At 44.0% G+C, this 20,065-nt stretch overlaps 2 protein-coding genes across 4 annotated transcripts in view; one reads left to right on the forward strand and one right to left on the reverse strand.

The window, feature by feature from the left end:
• The window catches only part of zgc:110366 (uncharacterized protein LOC550476 homolog), a 111,147-nt gene extending 108,478 nt beyond the window's left edge, over window positions 1-2,669 (reverse strand). Inside the window, exon 1 of one of the 3 annotated variants that reach the window (XM_067990576.1) lies at window positions 2,486-2,669. In XM_067990576.1, the coding sequence (XP_067846677.1) occupies window positions 2,486-2,561 (76 nt within the window). In that variant the 5' untranslated portion in view covers window positions 2,562-2,669. The remainder of the gene's footprint in view (window positions 1-2,485) is intronic. The other 2 variants (XM_067990578.1, XM_067990577.1) reach the window with 2 other exon arrangements.
• Window positions 2,670-2,673: 4 nt separating this feature from the next.
• Window positions 2,674-20,065, forward strand: part of dph5 (diphthamide biosynthesis 5) — a 64,115-nt gene continuing 46,723 nt past the window's right edge. The window contains exons 1-3 of the mRNA XM_067990575.1: window positions 2,674-2,959; window positions 11,953-12,077; window positions 16,743-16,851. Coding sequence (XP_067846676.1) covers window positions 2,825-2,959; window positions 11,953-12,077; window positions 16,743-16,851 — 369 coding nt within the window. The 5' untranslated portion in view covers window positions 2,674-2,824. The remainder of the gene's footprint in view (window positions 2,960-11,952; window positions 12,078-16,742; window positions 16,852-20,065) is intronic.

The raw sequence follows: 20,065 nt of genomic DNA on the forward strand, positions 1-20,065 counted from the left end.
AAATGGGGATGTTCACTGATGATTGCACAGTGCTCAGTTCCATTCACAACCCCTCAGGTGATGAAGCAGTCTGTGCCCGCATGCAGGAAGACCTGGACAACATCCAGGCTTGGGCTGATAAGCGGCAAGTAACATTCGCTCCAGATAAGTGCCAGGCAATGACCATCTCCAACAAGACAGAGTCTAACCACCTCCCCTTGACATTCAACGGCATTACCATCACCGAATCCCCCACCATCAACATCCTGGGGGTCACCATTGACCAGAAACTTAACTGGACCAGCCACATAAATACTGTGGCTACAAGAGCAGGTCAGAGGCTGGGTATTCTGCGGCGAGTGATTCACCTCCTGACTCCCCAAAGCCTTTCCACCATCTACAAGGCACAAGTCAGGAGTGTGATAGAATACTCGCCACTTGCCTGGATGAGTGCAGCTCCAACAACACTCAAGAAGCTCGACACCATCCAGGACAAAGCAGCCCACTTGATTGGCAACCTCCACCACCCTGAACATTCACTCCCTTCACCACCGACGCACCGTGGCTGCAGTGTGTACCATCCACAAGATACACTGCAGCAACTTGCCAAGGCTTCTTCGACAGCACCTCCCAAGCCTGCGACCTCTACCAGCTAGAAGCACAAGGGCAGCAGGCACATGGGAACAACACCACCTGCAGGTTCCCCGCCAAGTCACACACCATCCCGACTTGGAAATATATCGCCGTTCCTTCATCGTCGCTGGGTCAAAATCCTGGAACTCCCTTCCTAACAGCACTGTGGGAGAACCTTCACCACACGGACTGCAGCGGTTCAAGAAGGCGGCTCATCACCATCTTCTCAAGGGCAATTAGGGATGGGCAATAAATGTTGGCCTTACCAGCGACGCCCACATCCCATGAATGAATAAAAAAATTTTTAAGACTTTCTAACATCCACTTAGAATATCATTCCTTCAAAAAAGGCAAGGAGTGTCAGGAAGAATAACCCCCAAAGTCTCTTTACACCAAGTCCTGGTCACATAGTCTGAATTCATTCTGTAAATCTACACTAATGGACTGAGTGAAGCTGTCCCATTTACAATGTTGATAATTTTATTTCCTGTTTGCACATGTGGTGGCACTACCTATGTCAAAGCATACAGGTGTTCTTTATATCAGCACCACTTCACAGAACTGCACCGAATTTAAGTTTACAGTTTCAATTAGAGTTCAGATATAGAGGGAGGATGAACTTGTTCTGACCTCCAATTTTTTTTTCTATTTGTTCATGGGATGTGGGCGTCGCTGGCGAGGCCGGCATTTATTGCCCATCCCTATGTTAGTGTAGATGAGTTAAAGAAGAAATAGATACTTCACCTAGTTGGAGAAGATAGTAGGTTTCACAAAAAAACACTCACTAGTTTGGAGAGGCATTTTCTTCAGTTCCAGGTAAGGAGAATAACCACACCTTTTCCACAATAGCCTCATGTACAAGAGATTCAGTGACATTTTTGCAAAACAAGGTACCTCAACCTAACAAGCAACATCATATTGAAATGTTTGCAAACAAAAATTATTTGCTTAAGATTTTTCAATAAAGACAGTACCTCTCTAATGAAATTGTATGTGAAGCTCCTGACTGCATATATCCTGGAACATTTGGAAAATGCTGGAGATGGACAATATGTCAATCAACATCTGAAACAGAGGTGGCCCTAGAGAAGGAGCACGCCAGTACGCTCGAGGCATTCCGCGACCAGCGAGAATCGCAGGGACTGGAGTGTGTACTGGACACCGGAGATAATAATTATTTAATTTGATAAGTGTCCTTTGTCTTTTGTATGATTTGGGTGTTTATTAGTGGTGCCCATCTAAAAAGGGGGCACTTTTGTTAGATTCTTTGGTTGATGACACTGAGGCAACCCAGTGTCTCCTAATGGGTGTTTTAGGAAAGGCATCTGAAACAGAAAGATGTTTCAAGTGTGACCTTTCATCAGGATTTGTAAAAGATTAATTTATCTTTCCCTTTCTAACTAACAAACTGTGCCTTGCCAGCATTTCCTACTTTTATTTCAGATTATCAGCATTTATGATGTATCTTTTTGAATCTGCACATACTGAATAGTGTAGAAAGTGGTTAGTTTTTCACACCATAAGCAAGCAGCGTAGAACATAAATAAAGAGCAATATGCAATTTCCAGAACTCGCAATGTTGGGGGAATTATTAGGTGCAACATTTATGATCAGATGCTGTGCAACACATGAACCTGAGTTTATTTTGCAGACTTAGATACATCAAATTAGGTCACATTTTTAAACCAGCAGGAATGATTTTACCAGGCTTGAGCTACTTTGCGGGAGATGCACAATATGTCAATTAGCCTCTAAAACAGAGGTGACCCTGGAGAAGGAGCATGCAGTGCAAGGAACAGGTTGGAGTTTGCATCCAGGTTACAGTGAGTAAACCAGTCTGGACTCAAGGCCACAGACACATTACATAACTCACCAAGACCGAGTATTGGGACTTTCAACCCATTCGCCAGCTCCACTGTCGGAATCCCAGGCCCCTCTATTCCATTCATTCCCGAATTTCCACTTTTAAAAAAAAATAATTTCACCCTTTGCCCAGGGATCCCGTTTCCTAAGTTACACGGTCGTAAAACGCCGCGAAGTAGCCGTGGGTGTTTTGCGGCTCTGCCGTAATCCGGTGTGTCGTCATGGTGATGGCGAAAGGAGCGGGCTGGCTATTGACGGATTAAATACCACATTTATTAACGATATTAATGCTGTGAACGGATACTCGCACTAAAGACGGAGGTAGATTCCGCCCTAGTGATCCCTCGGCATGTTGTATTTGATCGGCCTGGGGCTGGGGGACGCCCGGGACATCACCGTGAAAGGGCTGGACATCGTGAGGAGATGCAGCCGTGTCTACCTGGAGGCTTATACCTCGCTCCTCACTGTCGGCAAAGAAGCGCTGGTATGTGTCCAATGGAGCCAGCACGTCCTTTTAAAAAGATAACATTGTCCTCTAATGCAATGTACCGGGTTCCCTGTGAACAAATGGTTGTGTTTCTACGTTATGTTGTTGTTAGGGTTCCTAATGACCTAGTATCGAATGAAAAAGGAATAACATACTGATATATCATTATGAAGTAGCAGTAATAATGTGAATTGTACACTGCACCTCCAGCGCCTCTCAATTTATCACAGGGGATCTGGAAAAACGCTAATAAAAATTCAAGTAAATAATAACAACAACAACTTGCATTTATAGAATGCCTTTAAAGTAGTAAAATGTCCCAAGCATCTTCACGAGCGTTATCAAATAAAAATTGATACCAAGCCACACAACAAGATATTAGGACAGGTGACCAAAAGCTTGGTCAAAGAGGTAGGTTTTAAGGAGTGTGCGTCTTAAAGGAGGAGAGCGAGGCGGAGAGGTTTAGGGAGGGAATTCCAGAGTTTAGGACCCAGGCAGCTGAAGACACGGCCTCCACTGGTGGAACGAATAAAATCGGGGACGCACAAGAGGCCAGAATTGGAGGAGCGCAGAGATATTGGAGGGTTGTAGGGCTGGAGGAGGTTACAGAGATAGGGAGGGGTGATGTGATGGAGGGATTCGAAAACAAGGATGAGAATTTCAAAATCGAGGCATTGCCGGACTGGGAGCCAATGTAGGCCCGTGAGCACAGAGGGGATGGGTGAATGGGACTTGGTGCGAGTTAGGATACGGGCAGCAGATTTTTGGATGAGCTCAAGTTTATGGAGGGTGGAAGATGGGAGGCCAGCCAGGAGAACATTGGAATAGTGAAGTCTAGAGGTAACAGAGGCATAGATGAGGGTTTCAGTAGCAGATGAGCTGAGATAGGGCGGAGACGGGCAATGTTATGGAGGTGCAAGTAGGTGGTCTTGTGTTGGAGCGGATATGTGGTCTGAAGGTCATCTCGGGTCAGATAGAATGCCAAGGTTGTGAACGGTCTGGTTCAGCCGCAGACAGTGGCCAGGGAGAGAAATGGAGTTAGTGGGTAGGGAACAGAGTTTGTGGCAGGGACTGAAGACAATGGCTTTGGTCTTCCCAGTATTTAGTTGGAGGAAATTTTTGCACATCCAGTAGTGGGTGTCGGACAATAGTGACAAATGAGAGACAGTGGAGGGTCGAGAGAGGTGGTGGTGAGGTAGAGCTGGGGGTCGTAAGTGTATATGTGGAACCTGACATCGTGTTTCCGGATGATGTCGCTGATGAGCAACATGTAGATGAGAAATATCTCCACTGTTATCAAACCTTACCTTAGACAAGCAGAGTTTTAAAATTTCTGCCAAACTAAAACATAACATGGATGTAACAGTTTTGTTTTTAGTGATTGCTGGCCATCTAGTTGTCAGAAACAGAAAATGACAAAAATGAAGTACATCCAAAATCTCCAGCATGTAGTATGCAAGTTATAACAAATAGTGATTTCAAGGCACAAATCTGATCTTTGGTTTCAGATAACTGGTGAAAATCTAATGGAGGGGTTCACGTGATGCTATGAATGAGTGAGACAAACGTAAACCCTCAATTAGATTAACTTTGTAATTACTTCCTGATATTCCTTGTAACATTGTGTTCAGTTAAATTACAGCTTTGGAATGCAGTGGTGGGATATTTTAATGCTTTTAGTCCAGATCCATAGTGTGCACTGCATGCATTGTTTGCATTGTGAGAATGATCACACAGGCGATGTGACAATAATATTAAAACAAAAACAGACACTCAAGATAAATACATTCTACTCTTAGTTTGAAATTGCTTAATTCAAATGATCTGTTAATTCAAAAAAAAATTTGGAGCAAAAAATGCCTTCTGTGCTGTTTTATTTGAAGTGCTTAATTCAAACTACTAGACTATTCAATTTTTTTTCAAGCAAAACATGACCTTGAATTAGCAGACGTAGACTGCGTTGTGGTCATCTTCTTGAAGTGCCAGTTTCCCTGGGGAGGATAGGTTGGACTGTATCATGGTGTGGCCACAAAACTCTTCAGCTATGTTTACTCCTTTTTTCGGGTGCTAAATAGAGACCTGGACTTATCGAAGGAAATCTCCAGATGTAATTCTTGGTTAGAGTGGTAAATGCATCATGCAGTGCTGTACTGCACTGTGCAGACCAGGAACGCCTTGAGTTTGGTTCCTGGTGTGTGCTGCATTAGCTGTTCTCAGTGGAAAGGACATGTCAATCAGCCTTCGTGTCTCTGGGCTAGGGAATATTCAGCCAGGGTTCCTGCTCCTGCTCAATGAACCCTACTGGAAAGTGTGGATGTCTGGTGAAGTTTGTACTGGGCTTTTCTCTGACACTCTCCGTGTTTGACTATCCTGCCAACCATTATCTCGTAAAACGGGTACGGTAGCATAGTGGTTATGTTACTGGACTAATAATCCAGAGGCATGGACTAATAATCCGGAGTCATCAGTTCAAATCCCACCACGGCAGCTGGGGAATTTAAATTAAATAAAATCTGGAATTAAAAAAACTAGTACCAGTAATGGTGGCCATGAAACTACCGGATTGTCGTAAAAACCCATCTGGTTCACTAAAGCCCTTTAGGGAAGGAAACCTGCCGTCCTTACCCGGTCTGGCCTATATGTGACTCCAGACCCACAGCAATGTGGTTGATTCTTAATTGCCCTCTGAAATGGCCTAGCAAGCCACTCAGTTGAACAATCTCGCTAAAAAAAAGTCACAGTAAGAAAAAACCAGACGGACCAACTGGCATGGGACCGCTAGGCACTGACACGACAAAGGCAAACCAAGCCCAGTCGACCCTGCAAAGTCCTCCTCACTAACATCTGGGGACTTGTGCCAAAATTGGGAGAGCTGCCCCACAGACTGGTCAAGCAACAGCCTGACATAGCCATCCTCACAGAATCATACCTTTCAGCCAACGTCCCAGACTCTTCCATCACCATCCCTGGGTATGTCCTGTCCCACCGGCAGGACAGACCCACCACAGGTGGCGGTACAGTGATATACAGTCAGGAGGGAGTGGCCCTGGGAGTTCTCAACATTGACTCTGGACCCCATGAAATCTCATGGCCTCAGGCCAAACATGGGCAAGGAAACCCCCTCCTGATTACCACCTACTGTCCTCCCTCAGCTGATGAATCAGCCCTCCTCCATGTTGAGCACCACTTGGAGGAAGCAGTGAGGGTAGCAAGGGCACAGAATGTACTCTGGGTGGGGGACTTCAATGTCCATCACCAAGAGTGGCTCGGCAGCACCACTACTGATCGAGCTGGCCGAGTCCTGAAGGACATAGTTACCAGACTGGGCCTGCGGCAGGTGGTGAGCGAACCAACACGAGGGAAAAACCTACTTGACCTCGTCCTCACCAATCTACCTGTCACAAATGCTTCTGTCCATGACAGTATTGGTAGGAGTGACCACCGCACAGACCTTGTGGAGATGAAGTCCCGTCTACGCACTGAGGACACCATCCAACATGTTGTGTGGCACTATCATGGTGCTAAATGGGATATATTCAGAACAGATCTAGCAGCTCAAAACTGGGCATCCATGAGGTGCTGTGGGCCATCAGCAGCAGCAGAATTGTATTCCACCACTATCTGTAACCTCATGGCCCAGCATATTCCTCACTCTACCGTTACCAACCAGTCGGGGGAAAAACCCTGGTTCAACGAGGAGTGTAGACGAGCATGCCAGAAGCAGCACCAGGCGTACCTAAAAATGAGGTGAAGCTACAACACAGGACTACATGCATGCTAAACAGCGGAAGCAACATGCTATAGACAGAGCTAAGTGATTTTTTTTTTTTATTCGTTCATGGGATGTGGGCATCGCTGGCAAGGCCGGCATTTATTGCCCATCCCTAATTGCCCTCGAGAAGGTGGTGGTGAGCCGCCTTCTTGAACCGCTGCAGTCCGTGTGGTGACGGTTCTCCCACAGTGCTGTTAGGAAGGGAGTTCCAGGATTTTGGCCCAGCGACAATGAAGGAACGGCGATATATTTCCAAGTCGGGATGGTGTGTGACTTGGAGGGGAACGTGCAGGTGGTGTTGTTCCCATGCGCCTGCTGCCCTTGTCCTTCTAGGTGGTAGAGGTTGCGGGTTTGGGAGGTGCTGTCGAAGAAGCCTTGGCGAGTTGCTGCAGTGCATCCTGTGGATGGTGCACACTGCAGCCACAGTGCACCGGTGGTGAAGGGAGTGAATGTTTAGGGTGGTGGATGGGGTGCCAATCAAGCGGGCTGCTTTATCTTGGATGGTGTCGAGCTTCTTGAGTGTTGTTGGAGCTGCACTCATCCAGGCAAGTGGAGAGTATTCCATCACACTCCTGACTTGTGCCTTGTAGATGGTGGAAAGGCTTTGGGGAGTCAGGAGGTGAGTCACTCGCCGCAGAATACCCAGCCTCTGACCTGCTCTCGTAGCCACAGTATTTATATGGCTGGTCCAGTTAAGTTTCTGGTCAATGGTGACCCCCAGGATGTTGATGGTGGGGGATTCGGCGATGGTAATGCCGTTGAATGTCAAGGGGAGGTGGTTAGACTCTCTCTTGTTGGAGATGGTCATTGCCTGGCACTTATCTGGCGCGAATGTTACTTGCCACTTATGAGCCCAAGCCTGGATGTTGTCCAGGTCTTGCTGCATGCAGGCTTGGACTGCTTCATTATCTGAGGGGTTGCGAATGGAACTGAACACTGTGCAGTCATCAGCGAACATCCCCATTTCTGACCTTATGATGGAGGGAAGGTCATTGATGAAGCAGCTGAAGATGGTTGGGCCTAGGACACTGCCCTGAGGAACTCCTGCAGAAATGCCCTGGGGCTGAGATGATTGGCCTCCAACAACCACTACCATCTTCCTTTGTGCTGGGTATGACTCCAGCCACTGGAGAGTTTTCCCCCTGATTCCCATGGACTTCAATTTTACTAGGGCTCCTTGGTGCCACACTCGGTCAAATGCTGCCTTGATGTCAAGGGCAGTCACTCTCACCTCACCTCTGGAATTCAGCTCTTTTGTCCATGTTTGGACCAAGGCTGTAATGAGGTCTGGAGCCAAGTGGTCCTGGCGGAACCCAAACTGAGCATCGGTGAGCAGGTTATTGGTGAGTAAGTGCCGCTTGATAGCACTGTTGACTACACCTTCCATCACTTTGCTGATGATTGAGAGTAGACTGATGGGGCGGTAATTGGCCGGATTGGATTTGTCCTGCTTTTTGTGGACAGGACATACCTGGGCAATTTTCCACATTGTCGGGTGGATGCCAGTGTTGTAGCTGTACTGGAACAGCTTGGCTAGAGGCGCAGCTAGTTCTGGAGCACAAGTCTTCAGCACTACAGCTGGGATGTTGTCGGGGCCCATAGCCTTTGCTGTATCCAGTGCACTCAGCCGTTTCTTGATATCACGCGGAGTGAATCGAATTGGCCGAAGACTGGCTTCTGTGATGGTGGGGATATCGGGAGGAGGCTGAGATGGATTATCCACTCGGCACTTCTGGCTGAAGATGGTTGGAAACGCTTCAGCCTTGTCTTTTGCACTCACGTGCTGGACTCCGCCATCATTGAGAATGGGGATGTTTGCAGAGCCTCCTCCTCCCGTTAGTTGTTTAATTGTCCACCACCATTCACGACTGGATGTGGCAGGACTGCTGCCCTTGTCCTTCTGGGTAGAGGCGGGTACAATTTTGTCTTTTAAAAAGCATTTGGACAGTTACATGGGTAAGATGGGTATAGAGGGATATGGGCCAAGTGCAGGCAATTGGGACTAGCTTAGTGGTATAAACTGGGCGACATGGACATGTTGGGCCGAAGGGCCTGTTTCCATGTTGTAAACTTCTATGATTCTATGATTCTAATCATCAGCAAAGTGATGGAAGGTGTCGTCGACAGTGCTTTCAAGCGGCACTTACTCACCAATAACCTGCTCACCAATGCTCAGTTTGGGTTCCGCCAGGACCAATTGGCTCCAGACCTCATTACAGCCTTGGTCCAAACATGGACAAAAGAGCTGAATTCCAGAGGTGAGGTGAGAGTGATTGCCCTTGACATGAAGGCAGCATTGGACAGAGTGTGGCACCAAGGAGCCAGTAAGATTGTAAGATTGAAGTCAATGGGAATCAGGGGGAAAACTCTCCAGTGGCTGGAGTCATTCCTAGCACAAAGGAAGATGGTAGTGGTTGTTGGAGGCCAATCATCTCAGCCCCAGGACATTGCTGCAGGACTTCCTCATGGCAGTGTCCTAGGCCCAACCATCTTCAGCTGCTTCATCAATGACCTTCACTCCATCATAAGGTCAGAAATGGGGATGTTTGCTGATGATTGCACAGTGTTCAGTTCCATTCGCAACCCCTCAGATAATGAAGCAGTCTGTGCCCGCATGCATCAAGACCTGGACGACTTCTAGACTTGGGCTGATAAGTGGCAAGTAACATTTGTGCCAGACAAGTGCCAGGCAATGACCATCTCCAACAAGAGAGAGCCTAACCACCTCCCCTTGACATTCAACGGCATTACCATCAGCGAATCCCCCACTATCAACATCCTGGGGGTCACCATTGACCAGAAACATACCTGGACCAGCCATATAAATACTGTGGCTACAAGAGGAGGTCAGAGGTTGGGTATTCTGTGGCGAGTGACTCACCTCCTGACTCTCCAAAGCCTTTCCACCATCTACAAGGCACAAGTCAGGAGTGTGATAGAATACCCTCCACTTGCCTGGACGAGTGCAGCTCGACACCATCCAGGACAAAGCAGCCCATTTGATTGGCACACCATGCACCACCCTAAACACGGCGCACCATGGCTGCAGTGTGTACCATCCACAGGATGCACTGCAGCAACTCCCAAACCCGCGACCTTTACCACCCAGAAGGACAAGGGCAGCAGGCACATGGGAACAACACCGCCTGCACGTTCCCCTCCAAGTCACACGCCATCCCGACTTGGAAATATATCGCCGTTCCTTCATCGTCGCTGGGTCAAAATTCTGGAACTCCCTACCTAACAGCACTGTGGGAGAACCTTCACCACACGGACTGCAGCGGTTCAAGAAGGTGGCTCACCACCACCTTCTCAAGGGCAATTAGGGATGGGCAATAAATGTTGGCCTCCGCAGTGACGCCCACATCCCATGAACGAATAAAAAAAGAAAAATACGATTTTTAAAAATTGTTCCAAAATTACTATGTGATGCTTGACCTCCCAATCGGAGCGGTCACCTCTAGTATTACTGTGGCTGGATCTCTTAGGTTGTGTCAGCATCTGCTTTTGGGTTGGCGGGTGGAGGTGGGGGGTGCTGGGAATGCTGGAAACTGAGCTCATTTTGAGAAACAGCATATAAATGGCCACTTTGCATTGTAAGAAAAAGAAACTTAGAAGTAATATTTTTAATTTTCCCTGAAGCTCAGATGGTTAAGCCAGTGAGTATCGAACCATAAGACCAGAAAGGCCCTAGTTTGCATTCCCTGCTCCGTACTGAGTACGTTGATATCAGCCAGGGTTATTGTAAGGGCATGACAAATTGCTTCCATGCTCCCATTGTCCTGGGTTAAAGGGGAGAATTCGACTGCATTCCCAATCCTGATTGCTCTTCAGCTGAAGATGACTCAAAATCCTTGAGTGTTTTCACTCTGTTTAAAGAGTGAGCACAATCCCTATTTCCATGATTTATGATGTGGAAGCATTAGTTAATAATGATCAGGTTTTAGCGAATTTTCATCAGTAACAAAACAAACCTCAGTAGGCTGATTCCGCAAAGCTCCAGTGGCGGGATGGAGTGTTGCCGGTGACGGGTGTGAGACATAAAATCAGATATGTAACCTCATGCATCCAACTTAGGAATAGAGATATCTGGAGGTATATGTACTCAAATCATTGAAGGTGGCAGGGCAGGTTGAAAAAGTGGTTAAAAAAGCATACGGGATCCTGGGCTTTATAAATAGAGGCATAGAGTACAAAAGTATGGAAGTCATGATGAACTTTTATAAAACATTGGTTCAGCCACAACTGGAGTATTGTGTCCAGTTTTGGGCACCGCACTTTAGGCAAGGTGTGAAGGCCTTAGAGAGGATGCAGAAGAGATTTACTAGAATGATTCCAGGGATGAGGGATTTTAGTTACGTGGATAGACTGGAGAAGCTGGGGTTGTTCTCCTTGGAAAAGAGAAGGTTGAGAAGAGATTTGATAGAGGTATTCAAAATTATTAACAGTCTAAACAGAGAGAAACAGTTCTCATTGGCGGAAGTGTCAAAAACCAGAGGACATAGATTTAAGGTGATTGGCAAAAGAACCAAAGGTGACATGAGGAAAATCTTTTGTGCACAGCAAGTGGTTAGGATCTGGAATGCACTGCCAGAGTGGGTGGAGGAGGCAGATTCGATCATGGCCTTCAAAAGGGAACTGGATAAGTACCTGAAAGGAAAAAAAATTGCAGGGCTGCGGGGATAGGGCCGGAGAGTGGGACTAGCTAGATTGCTCTTGCACAGAGCTGGCACGGACTCGATGGGCCGAATGGCCTCCTTCCGTGCTGTAACCTTTCTATGATTCCCAAATGTTGCTATTTTGGACATGCAGATTAGGTTGATTGAATTGCAGAACAAAATCTTTTTTCAAACACCATCATTGCCCATTTTATCCACAAAACATCGGGGAAACTGACCAGTGGCTCTTTATTGAAATGGTATGCATGTCAAGCCAGAATTTCGGCGACATGTTTGATAGGCAGATCATAGGAGCCAAGCTATATTTTATAGTGAACATTTAAAAAGAATGACCTTGGACAGGTTATGGTGAGTGAATTAGCCTGTGGCAACTTGATGCATTTTGAGGCATCAGCTGAGAAATATAGGCACATTGGTAACCAAAATGGAGGCTGGACCGATGCCTAGAAATGGTTCTTTTTAATTGCCAGAGTCATGTACTCAGCTATCCGAATAGATAAATTATGGCTAATTGGAATTGAATTCTCTTTCTTCTACAGGAAGAATTTTATGGCCGTGAACTCATCATTGCAGAAAGAGAGATGGTCGAACAAGATGCTGATGAAATTTTAAGGGATGCTGCTGATAATGATGTTGCCTTTCTTGTGGTAGGAGATCCGTTTGGGTAGGTAAAGCATTAGCTGTTAAAGTTTTCTCCTATACATCTGAAATTCACATAAACGTAGGAAGATAAGTTATGCATTCCATCATTTATTTAAAATACACCAGAAGTAATTTGACAGCTGCTCCTGGTGTCCATTAGATCCCTTATCTATGCATTTGTGTGTAGACTGATTCACTGAAATAGATGGTGATATATTGCAAGTAGTGATGGAAAGTGATATAGAGAAGGGCAATTAAAGTAGCGATTAGACCATGTTTAAACGGAACCTAGCTTTGGAATTAGTTGAAATCAAAGATTGTAAAAGCAGTGAATGGAAAGCGATCTGGATTCTTCAAGTTGAAGTTGTTGTGGTTTTGGTGAGTCTGCAGTTATGACCTTTGCTTTGCAGCATCAGCCTGGTATTGTTACCTCGAGGGGCCATATGGCCTACACCTGCTCCTATTTCTTATGTTCTTATACTACAGGGGATATCTGCACTTGAAACCTAGTCTGGCATTTGATAATGGATTATTAAATAAATATGAATAGTATAATATCTAGGGAGTGGTCTGAATAGATGTAGAGAGAGCCAGTTACAATATATATTATTGTTCTTTTTTCATCCTGTTTGCTGCACTCCATAAATCACAGCCTGTAAGGTGTACCCTGTTAAATTTGTAATGGTATAAATGAAGCAGTCCCTGCCCGCATGCAGCAAGACTTGAACAACATCCAGGCTTGGGCTGATAAGTGGCAAGTAACATTAGCGCCAGATAAGTGCCAGGCAATGACCACCTCCAACAAGAGAGAGTCTAACCACCTCCCCTTGACATTCAACGGCATTACCATCACCAAATCCCCCACCATCAACATCCTGGGGGTTACCATTGACCAGAAACTTAACTGAACAAGCCACAAAAATACTGTGGCTACAAGAACAGGTCAGAAGCTGGGTATTCTGCAGCGAGTGACACCTCCTGACTCTCCAAAGCCTTTCCACCATCTACAAGGCATAAGTCAGGAGTGTGATGGAATACTCTTCGCTTGCCTGGATGAGTGCAGCTCCAACAACACTCAAGAAGCTCGACACCATCCAGGACAAAGCAGCCTACTTGATTGGCACCCCACCCACCACCCTAAACATTCACTCCCTTCACCACCGGCACACCGTGGCTGCAGTGTGAACCATCTACAGGATGCACTGCAGCAACTCGCCAAGGCTTCTTCGACAGCACCTCCCAAACCCGCGACCTCTACCACCTAAAAGGACATGGGCAGCAGGCACATGGGAACAACACCACCTGCACGTTCCCCTCCAAGTCACACACCATCCCGACTTGGAAATATATTGCCGTTCCTTCATTGTCGCTGGGTCAAAATCCTGGAACTCCCTACCTAACAGCACTGTGGGAGAACCTTCACTACAGGGACTGCAGCGGTTCAAGAAGGCGGCTCATCACCACCTTCTCGAGGGCAATTAGGGATGGGCAATAAGTGTTGGCCTCGCCAGCGACGCCCACATCCCATGAACGAATAAAAAAAGCCACAATTTTGTAAAATGCATTAAGTCTGAAATGTTGATGTTTAATATTTCAGTGTGCTTTTATTATGCTTAGAACAGTTAAACTTTGGAAGATAAGGGTACGGCCAAATCCTAATAAATGTATCATCACTTTGCCAAGAAATAGCCTCCTTGTTTCAGGATTTCTGTAACTGGGATATGAAAAGCCAATCAACAAATCTTTGATGCATAGCCTATTTACTAATCGATTTAGTGATACATTCTTTTTATTATGATTGAAACACAAAAATGATTGCATTCCTAAAATCTGCTATTGCCTCTCTACGGCACTTTAGCACCCAATATTGATATATTTGCTGTGCTGATTATTAAACAGATATTTGTGGGGGATTTTGAGGTTAGATTAGGACTGTATTTACTCATATTACATTTGGGTTATGAATACTAAACAGTGGGAGTGAATAAGAAGGTGAAAGTGATTAAGAAGCAGTTTGGTCTGTTGGTCAGATGTGTTCTCCATGATATAGGTTCAGATGATGATGGCCATTCAGCCAACTTAGAATCATAGAATTATATAGCACAGAAGGAGGCCATTCAGCCTATGGTGCCTGTGCTGGCTCTTTGAAAGAGCTATCCAATTAGTCCCATTCCCCTGCCCTTTCCCCATAGCCCTGCAAATTTTTCCCCTTCAAGTATTTATCCAATTCCCTTTTGAAAGTTATTAATGAACCTGCTTTCACCACCCTTTCATGTAGTGTATTCCAGATCATAACAACTTGCTGCATAAAAAAAATTCTCCTCATCTTGCCTCTGGTTCTTTTGCCAGTTACCTTAAATCTGTGTCCTCTGGTTACCGACCCTTATACTTGACTTCACCGTGCCAGAATATCATCCCTACCGTCTTCCTATTACAACATTTAGTTGTTTTTAAAAAATGAGTATAGTGTCAAACACTCTTCCAGCTGTTTGTCACTCTGTAAATAAATACTTTCTGATGTCTGTCCTAAGTTTGTCCTTCATAAACCTTTGCTCTCTAGTCCCCATACCCTGGCACAGCTGAAAATATTGTTTTGGGGGAGTTTACTTCCTCTACCCTGTTAAGCATTTTATATAGCTCCATACGGTCCCCCTCTGAGGCATCAATTTCCGAGGCAGAAGAGCTTTAGGATATCAATTCGCTCCTCATATAACTCTTGTTCATCTGGTATTTAAAGCTTGACTTTTAACTGGTGTTCTATTGCCCTAACATTCTGGGTCGTGTTAAGTATATTATGATCCCTGCAGATACTAGTTACACAAAAAGTCACCTATTCTCGGTTTATTAATGTGTTGTATTTCAGCATTGAAGGGGAATTTTCACAAAGTACACAAAATTTTCAATTTGTTCCTCATATAGCTTTAGCCTCTGACCAAGCAATCAGCCTCATTGCTCTCCACTGCACCTACTCCAGACCCTGGGAACCACGTATATCTGGAGTTGGTTGTATAACTAAAAGTGATCCAGATTTAGTGAGCACTAAGTGATCTTGAAAGGAAAGCTTTGTATAGTTTGAGTGAAAATTCCTGTTCAATATTGAAATACAACTTTAACACATTAATAATGCGAGAATGGCTGTCTATTTTCATGCAACTGGTATCCTCCGGGCTTGTGATATACTTCACACTACCTGGAACATTATGACTGTAGGAGAACACCAATTACAAGCCAAGCTTTAAACACCAGATTAACAAGAGTTTTTGTGTGAAACTTCATCTGCTCACCTGTGTAAACAGGTATGGATTGTGTATAGACGTCACTTGTTACTTGAAAACTATGTGACCTGTAAGTTTGTTAAAGAAAATATGCAGCAAGTGATGCAATTGATTCTGTAAAAAAAATGTCAAACCCATGTAACCTATTCCTGGCCAATGAATTGCTGCAGAACTGACGCTAGTGAATGGGACAGCTACAAGAATACTTACTCATTTGTATGAATGAAGTGCAATTATCTACATGCACCTGTCCAGGATGTGTCTGGTGTAGCGCCAATTACTGAAATGAAATGACAGTGTTTGAAACTGTGGATATTTTCAAAATTTGTGACTGACAGGTGCACAGTATTGGTCGATGGGTTTAACTTTTTCTGAAGGGCATAAATGCCTGACCAGAAATAGTGAGAGATAACTGAATCCATAGTAGCTTTTAAAAGTGAGATGGATAAATATTTGCCAAAGTAGCATTTTAAAGGCTACGGGGCAAGAGCAGAGGAATGGGATTAGGTGGAGAGCCCTTTCATAGGCACAAAGGGCCGAATGGCCTCCTTCTGTGCTTTAAGGTTCTATGATTCTATGAAATGTAAAAGTTTTGGAATTCATCACAAGGTCTGACATCAGCATTGTAAGGTTTAGTAAAAACTATTGGGCACCTTTGTATGAGCCGTAGACACCACCCCATCCCTGACAGATTGTCAAGATAACTCCAACATTCATAAGACATCTATTCCTTACTTCTTGATTTACCTCATTTTATGTCTTAATCTTTTCACTTTAGTGGTGTCCTGCATGATGGCCCTTGGGCATTTGCCTATGTTTCTCAGTTTTAAAAAAAACATAAGAAATAATGGAACAAGAAATGACCATTCAGCTATCTACCTGATCATGAATTCTATCCCGCCATTTTAATCTGCTGCAAAAAGTTCTGCATAATACTCCTCAGTTTCCAACGGTAATCCGAGCAAAACTGTAGAATATTTCCACTATTCAAACCTGTTCCAGAGCAGCAAAGTTCTACACAAAGGGTGGGGTTCACTTCTACAATTCCCAATCTCAGCGGTGAGGGGGCACTGAGTATAGGCCAAGTAGTTCCCCACAGGGAGGAGGAAAATTCTGCCCCACCACTAGTTTTAAAAAAGTATTGGCAGAGGCCTGAAATCAGATTGCTTGCCTGTGCATGGTGTGTAACACAGGGAGACTTCAGTAGAAAGGGAAGGAGGCAATAATGTAGTAATTTAAAAACCTTCAAAGGGAGAGCCCTGTCTCCTTTTAGATAGAAACCTGTAATAGATTATTGGCATAGGATTGATTAGATCAGGGATGGGGTAGAACTTGATAAGAGATCTTTTGTAAGTTGAATTGTGAGTCAGTTATAGTGTTTAATTCACTACATTCTCAATGTTCTCCTGCAGGGCAACAACACATAGCGATCTAGTTCTGCGAGCAGTAAAGGCAGGAATTCAGTACCATGTTGTACACAATGCTTCCATATTAAATGCAGTCGGATGCTGCGGTCTACAGGTAAAGCATTCTTAACTCTGCTTTCTCAATTTAAAAAAAGTGCTGCCATCTGTTCCAGCATTCTGAATTTCTTGTATCACAGGTCAACCCCCTTGTTGTAGGTATCTATTTTTGGCGAAAAATATTACAGGTCCAGGTGGTAGATATATATTCTGGTTGTTTTACTGAATATCTTTGTGATAAAAGCTGGATTGTTTTCTAGACACAAGTTTTAATTTTACTTCTTTCCCCCCGCCCCACCCCATCCCACAAAAGACGAGAAGAGATCTGTGTATTTTTCTTATCTGTTTGATGGTTGCTGGTGATGTAAGTAACTGGTAAAATTTTTTGTTGTATTACAACTAAATGTCAGGCTTCCTATTATCAGACTCACTTCAGAATTGGTTACATGTTTGTGTCTGTCTATAAACATTAACTTAAAACCTCAGTAACTTATCAGAGAGTTCAATCTCATAAAAGACTTCCTGTCATCAAACATTGGGTTTATTTCACAAACTTACATGCTGTGACCCTTGTTTGTGTCTCCTCTAACATTGATCTGTCACTTCAATAGTTTAAACTTTTCTTATGATAAATTAACCTCATCAGTTACTTCTCTCAGAAAGCTTAGTATTGCTTTAACAAATAATAATTTTTAACAGGATAAATAATTGAGGCTGTGTCAGCCATCCCTGATTCTACATAAGGAGAAGCGTAAATGGCCCATTGGCAACAGCGGTTGGGGCCAGTTCAGCTAGTTATAGAACTTGAACTAGAAAAGGTCTTGGGCATGATTTTCAGGTCTTCAGTTCAGAAAGAAGGAGTGAATCTGTGGGGAAATTATACCTGTAGGAGGGTACTAAATCAGAGGACAGTGGGCAAACAGTAATATGAGGAGTGGTAGGGACATTATCAGCTGGGAGACTGCTTGGAGCAGGCTCTCTGCATCCAACGTTGAGATGGGGTGGAGAAGAACAACAGAGCATTCCTGATATCCCTGTTGCATATCTTGAGACAATTTAAAACCAAGGCAACTCACTCCATTGGCAACAAATGATGACCAAAGTTGAGAATAAAGTGTAAAGTTCCACTGGGCAAAGGTCTCTCAATCCTTTGACTTCTAAAGACCACTCAACTCTATTGAAAACTATCTTAATATCCCAGGAGAGCACCAGGCTAGATTCCTGTTTTAAAAAAAACTGGCCATATGAATTGTGTTGAGAAGATGCCCTTCATTACTACATGAATTCCTCCTGTAGATAAACCCTATCTGATCAGGATGGATCAGCTTGTGAATCACATTATTGGAATGGGTTGCCAATATAGAATTATTGAGTCATACCGCCTGTGCCAGCTCTTCGAAAGAGCTGTACAATTAGTTCCACTCACCTGCTCTTTCCCCATAGCCCTACACATTTTTCCTTTTAAAGTATATATCCAATTCCCTTTTGAAATTTATTATTGAATCCGCTTCCACCACCCTTTGAGGCATTCCAGATCATTACAACTCGCTGAGTAAAATAATTTCTCCTCATCTCCCTCCTAGCTTTTTTGCCAATTATCTTAAATCTGTGTTCTCTGGTTACCTACCCTCTTGCTAGTGGAAACAGTTTCTCCGTATCTACTTTATCGAAACCCTTATAATTCTGAACACCTCTATTAAATCTCCCCTTAACCTTCTTTGCTCTAAGGAGAACAATACCAGCTTCTCTAATCTCTCCACATAACTGAATTCCCTCATGCCTGGTACCATTCTGGTAAATCTCCTCTGCACCCTTTCCAAGGCCTTGACATCCTTTCTAAATTGTGGTGCTCAGAATTGGACACAATACTCTAACTGAGGTCTAACCAGTGATTTATAACGGTTTACCCATATCAATTAATATATTGTAATATCTTGGCATAAATGTTACAATGGCATTGGCCAATAGGAGGCATCAATCAGATGGTTCTTGCCTTTCTCAATATGAGAGAGGGACACACCTCTCCAACTAGTTTCAGTAATTTACTGGAACATATTTGTAGAAAGTGTAAGTCAGTTAGGTAGCCATTGGATCCAGGAGCCTTGCAAGGACCTAATGATCATGAAAGTGACGGAAGAATCAATTAAAGTAGAGTCATCTTCGTTCCAAACAAGAAAGGCAGTTATAGTAGGTTGAAGTTCAGCCTGCAATTTATAGAGCTCAGAGTAGAAATGATGAAACTATGAGTTAATACCAGCAGGGGAGGTGAGTTTCCAATCATTCTTTGAGTTCACCCCTTGGACAACTTGATCTCTCTACTGATTATGCAAGATAGGCATGGAGTTGACCTGTGGTATCTGCATGCTCATAACAGTGGTGCTGGTCAGCAAAGTTAGACATTAACTTTAGAGTCCATGAGAGAAATACCACAACACACCTGCACTCCTGATGACTCTGATGCTGATTTTCTACATTTTGTTCTCCTTGCTTCCTCCACCTTCCCTATCCTGACTCCCACCCTACTACCATCTCTTCCCGCCCCCCCCGCACCCTCACAAAGATTATTTCCACCTTGTTTCCCAAAAGTTACAGCTAAGTAAAAAGATGAAGCTGCAGATTGGGCAGTTACCGTAGCTTCAAACAGAGACATTTTATTAGGGCTAGTGGGTCTCATTTCCATACTGATTTTCCCCAAAATCTCGGTGAATTTTTAAACCTGTAAATTGTGCATTTTTTTTGTGCTAAGAAGTACACCTTTTTTGACAGGATTTTGAATGGTGGCAGTAGAAAAAGAATTGACATTTTCCTTTTTTAAAAAAGGTGTGATTGTTTTACCTGTATTGTAGAGAATCAATACGGTACACAATACATTGAAAAAGGTTAAAATATGATACAATTAATGGTGTCTATGAATACATATTCAGTATTATACTTCAGTAAAGTTGGATGTTCTGGCTGATATACAAGGAATTCTGTTAAGGAGAGTTTTTTGTGATATTTTGTAATCATAGCTTGTTTTTGTTGGATATATGGGTGTATAACTTACTGTATGTAGTGGGAAAAATAAGCTGTTTACTTTTGGTGTACAATGTTCATTTCAGTTTTAAATCTGGACTAGTCTATTGACCTTGAGATTAAATGTCTGTGTCCCCAAAGAACATTTTTGTTGTCTTTACCACGTCAGAATCCAAAACTGCAGAAAATCTTTATCATTTTCCCCAGGTTTCCCCTCGTTGGAGGTTTCAGGCTTCCCCCAGATACTGGATATAGAT

The sequence above is a fragment of the Heptranchias perlo genome, chromosome 9 (genome assembly GCF_035084215.1).
Source record: "Heptranchias perlo isolate sHepPer1 chromosome 9, sHepPer1.hap1, whole genome shotgun sequence".
NCBI lineage: Eukaryota > Metazoa > Chordata > Chondrichthyes > Hexanchiformes > Hexanchidae > Heptranchias > Heptranchias perlo.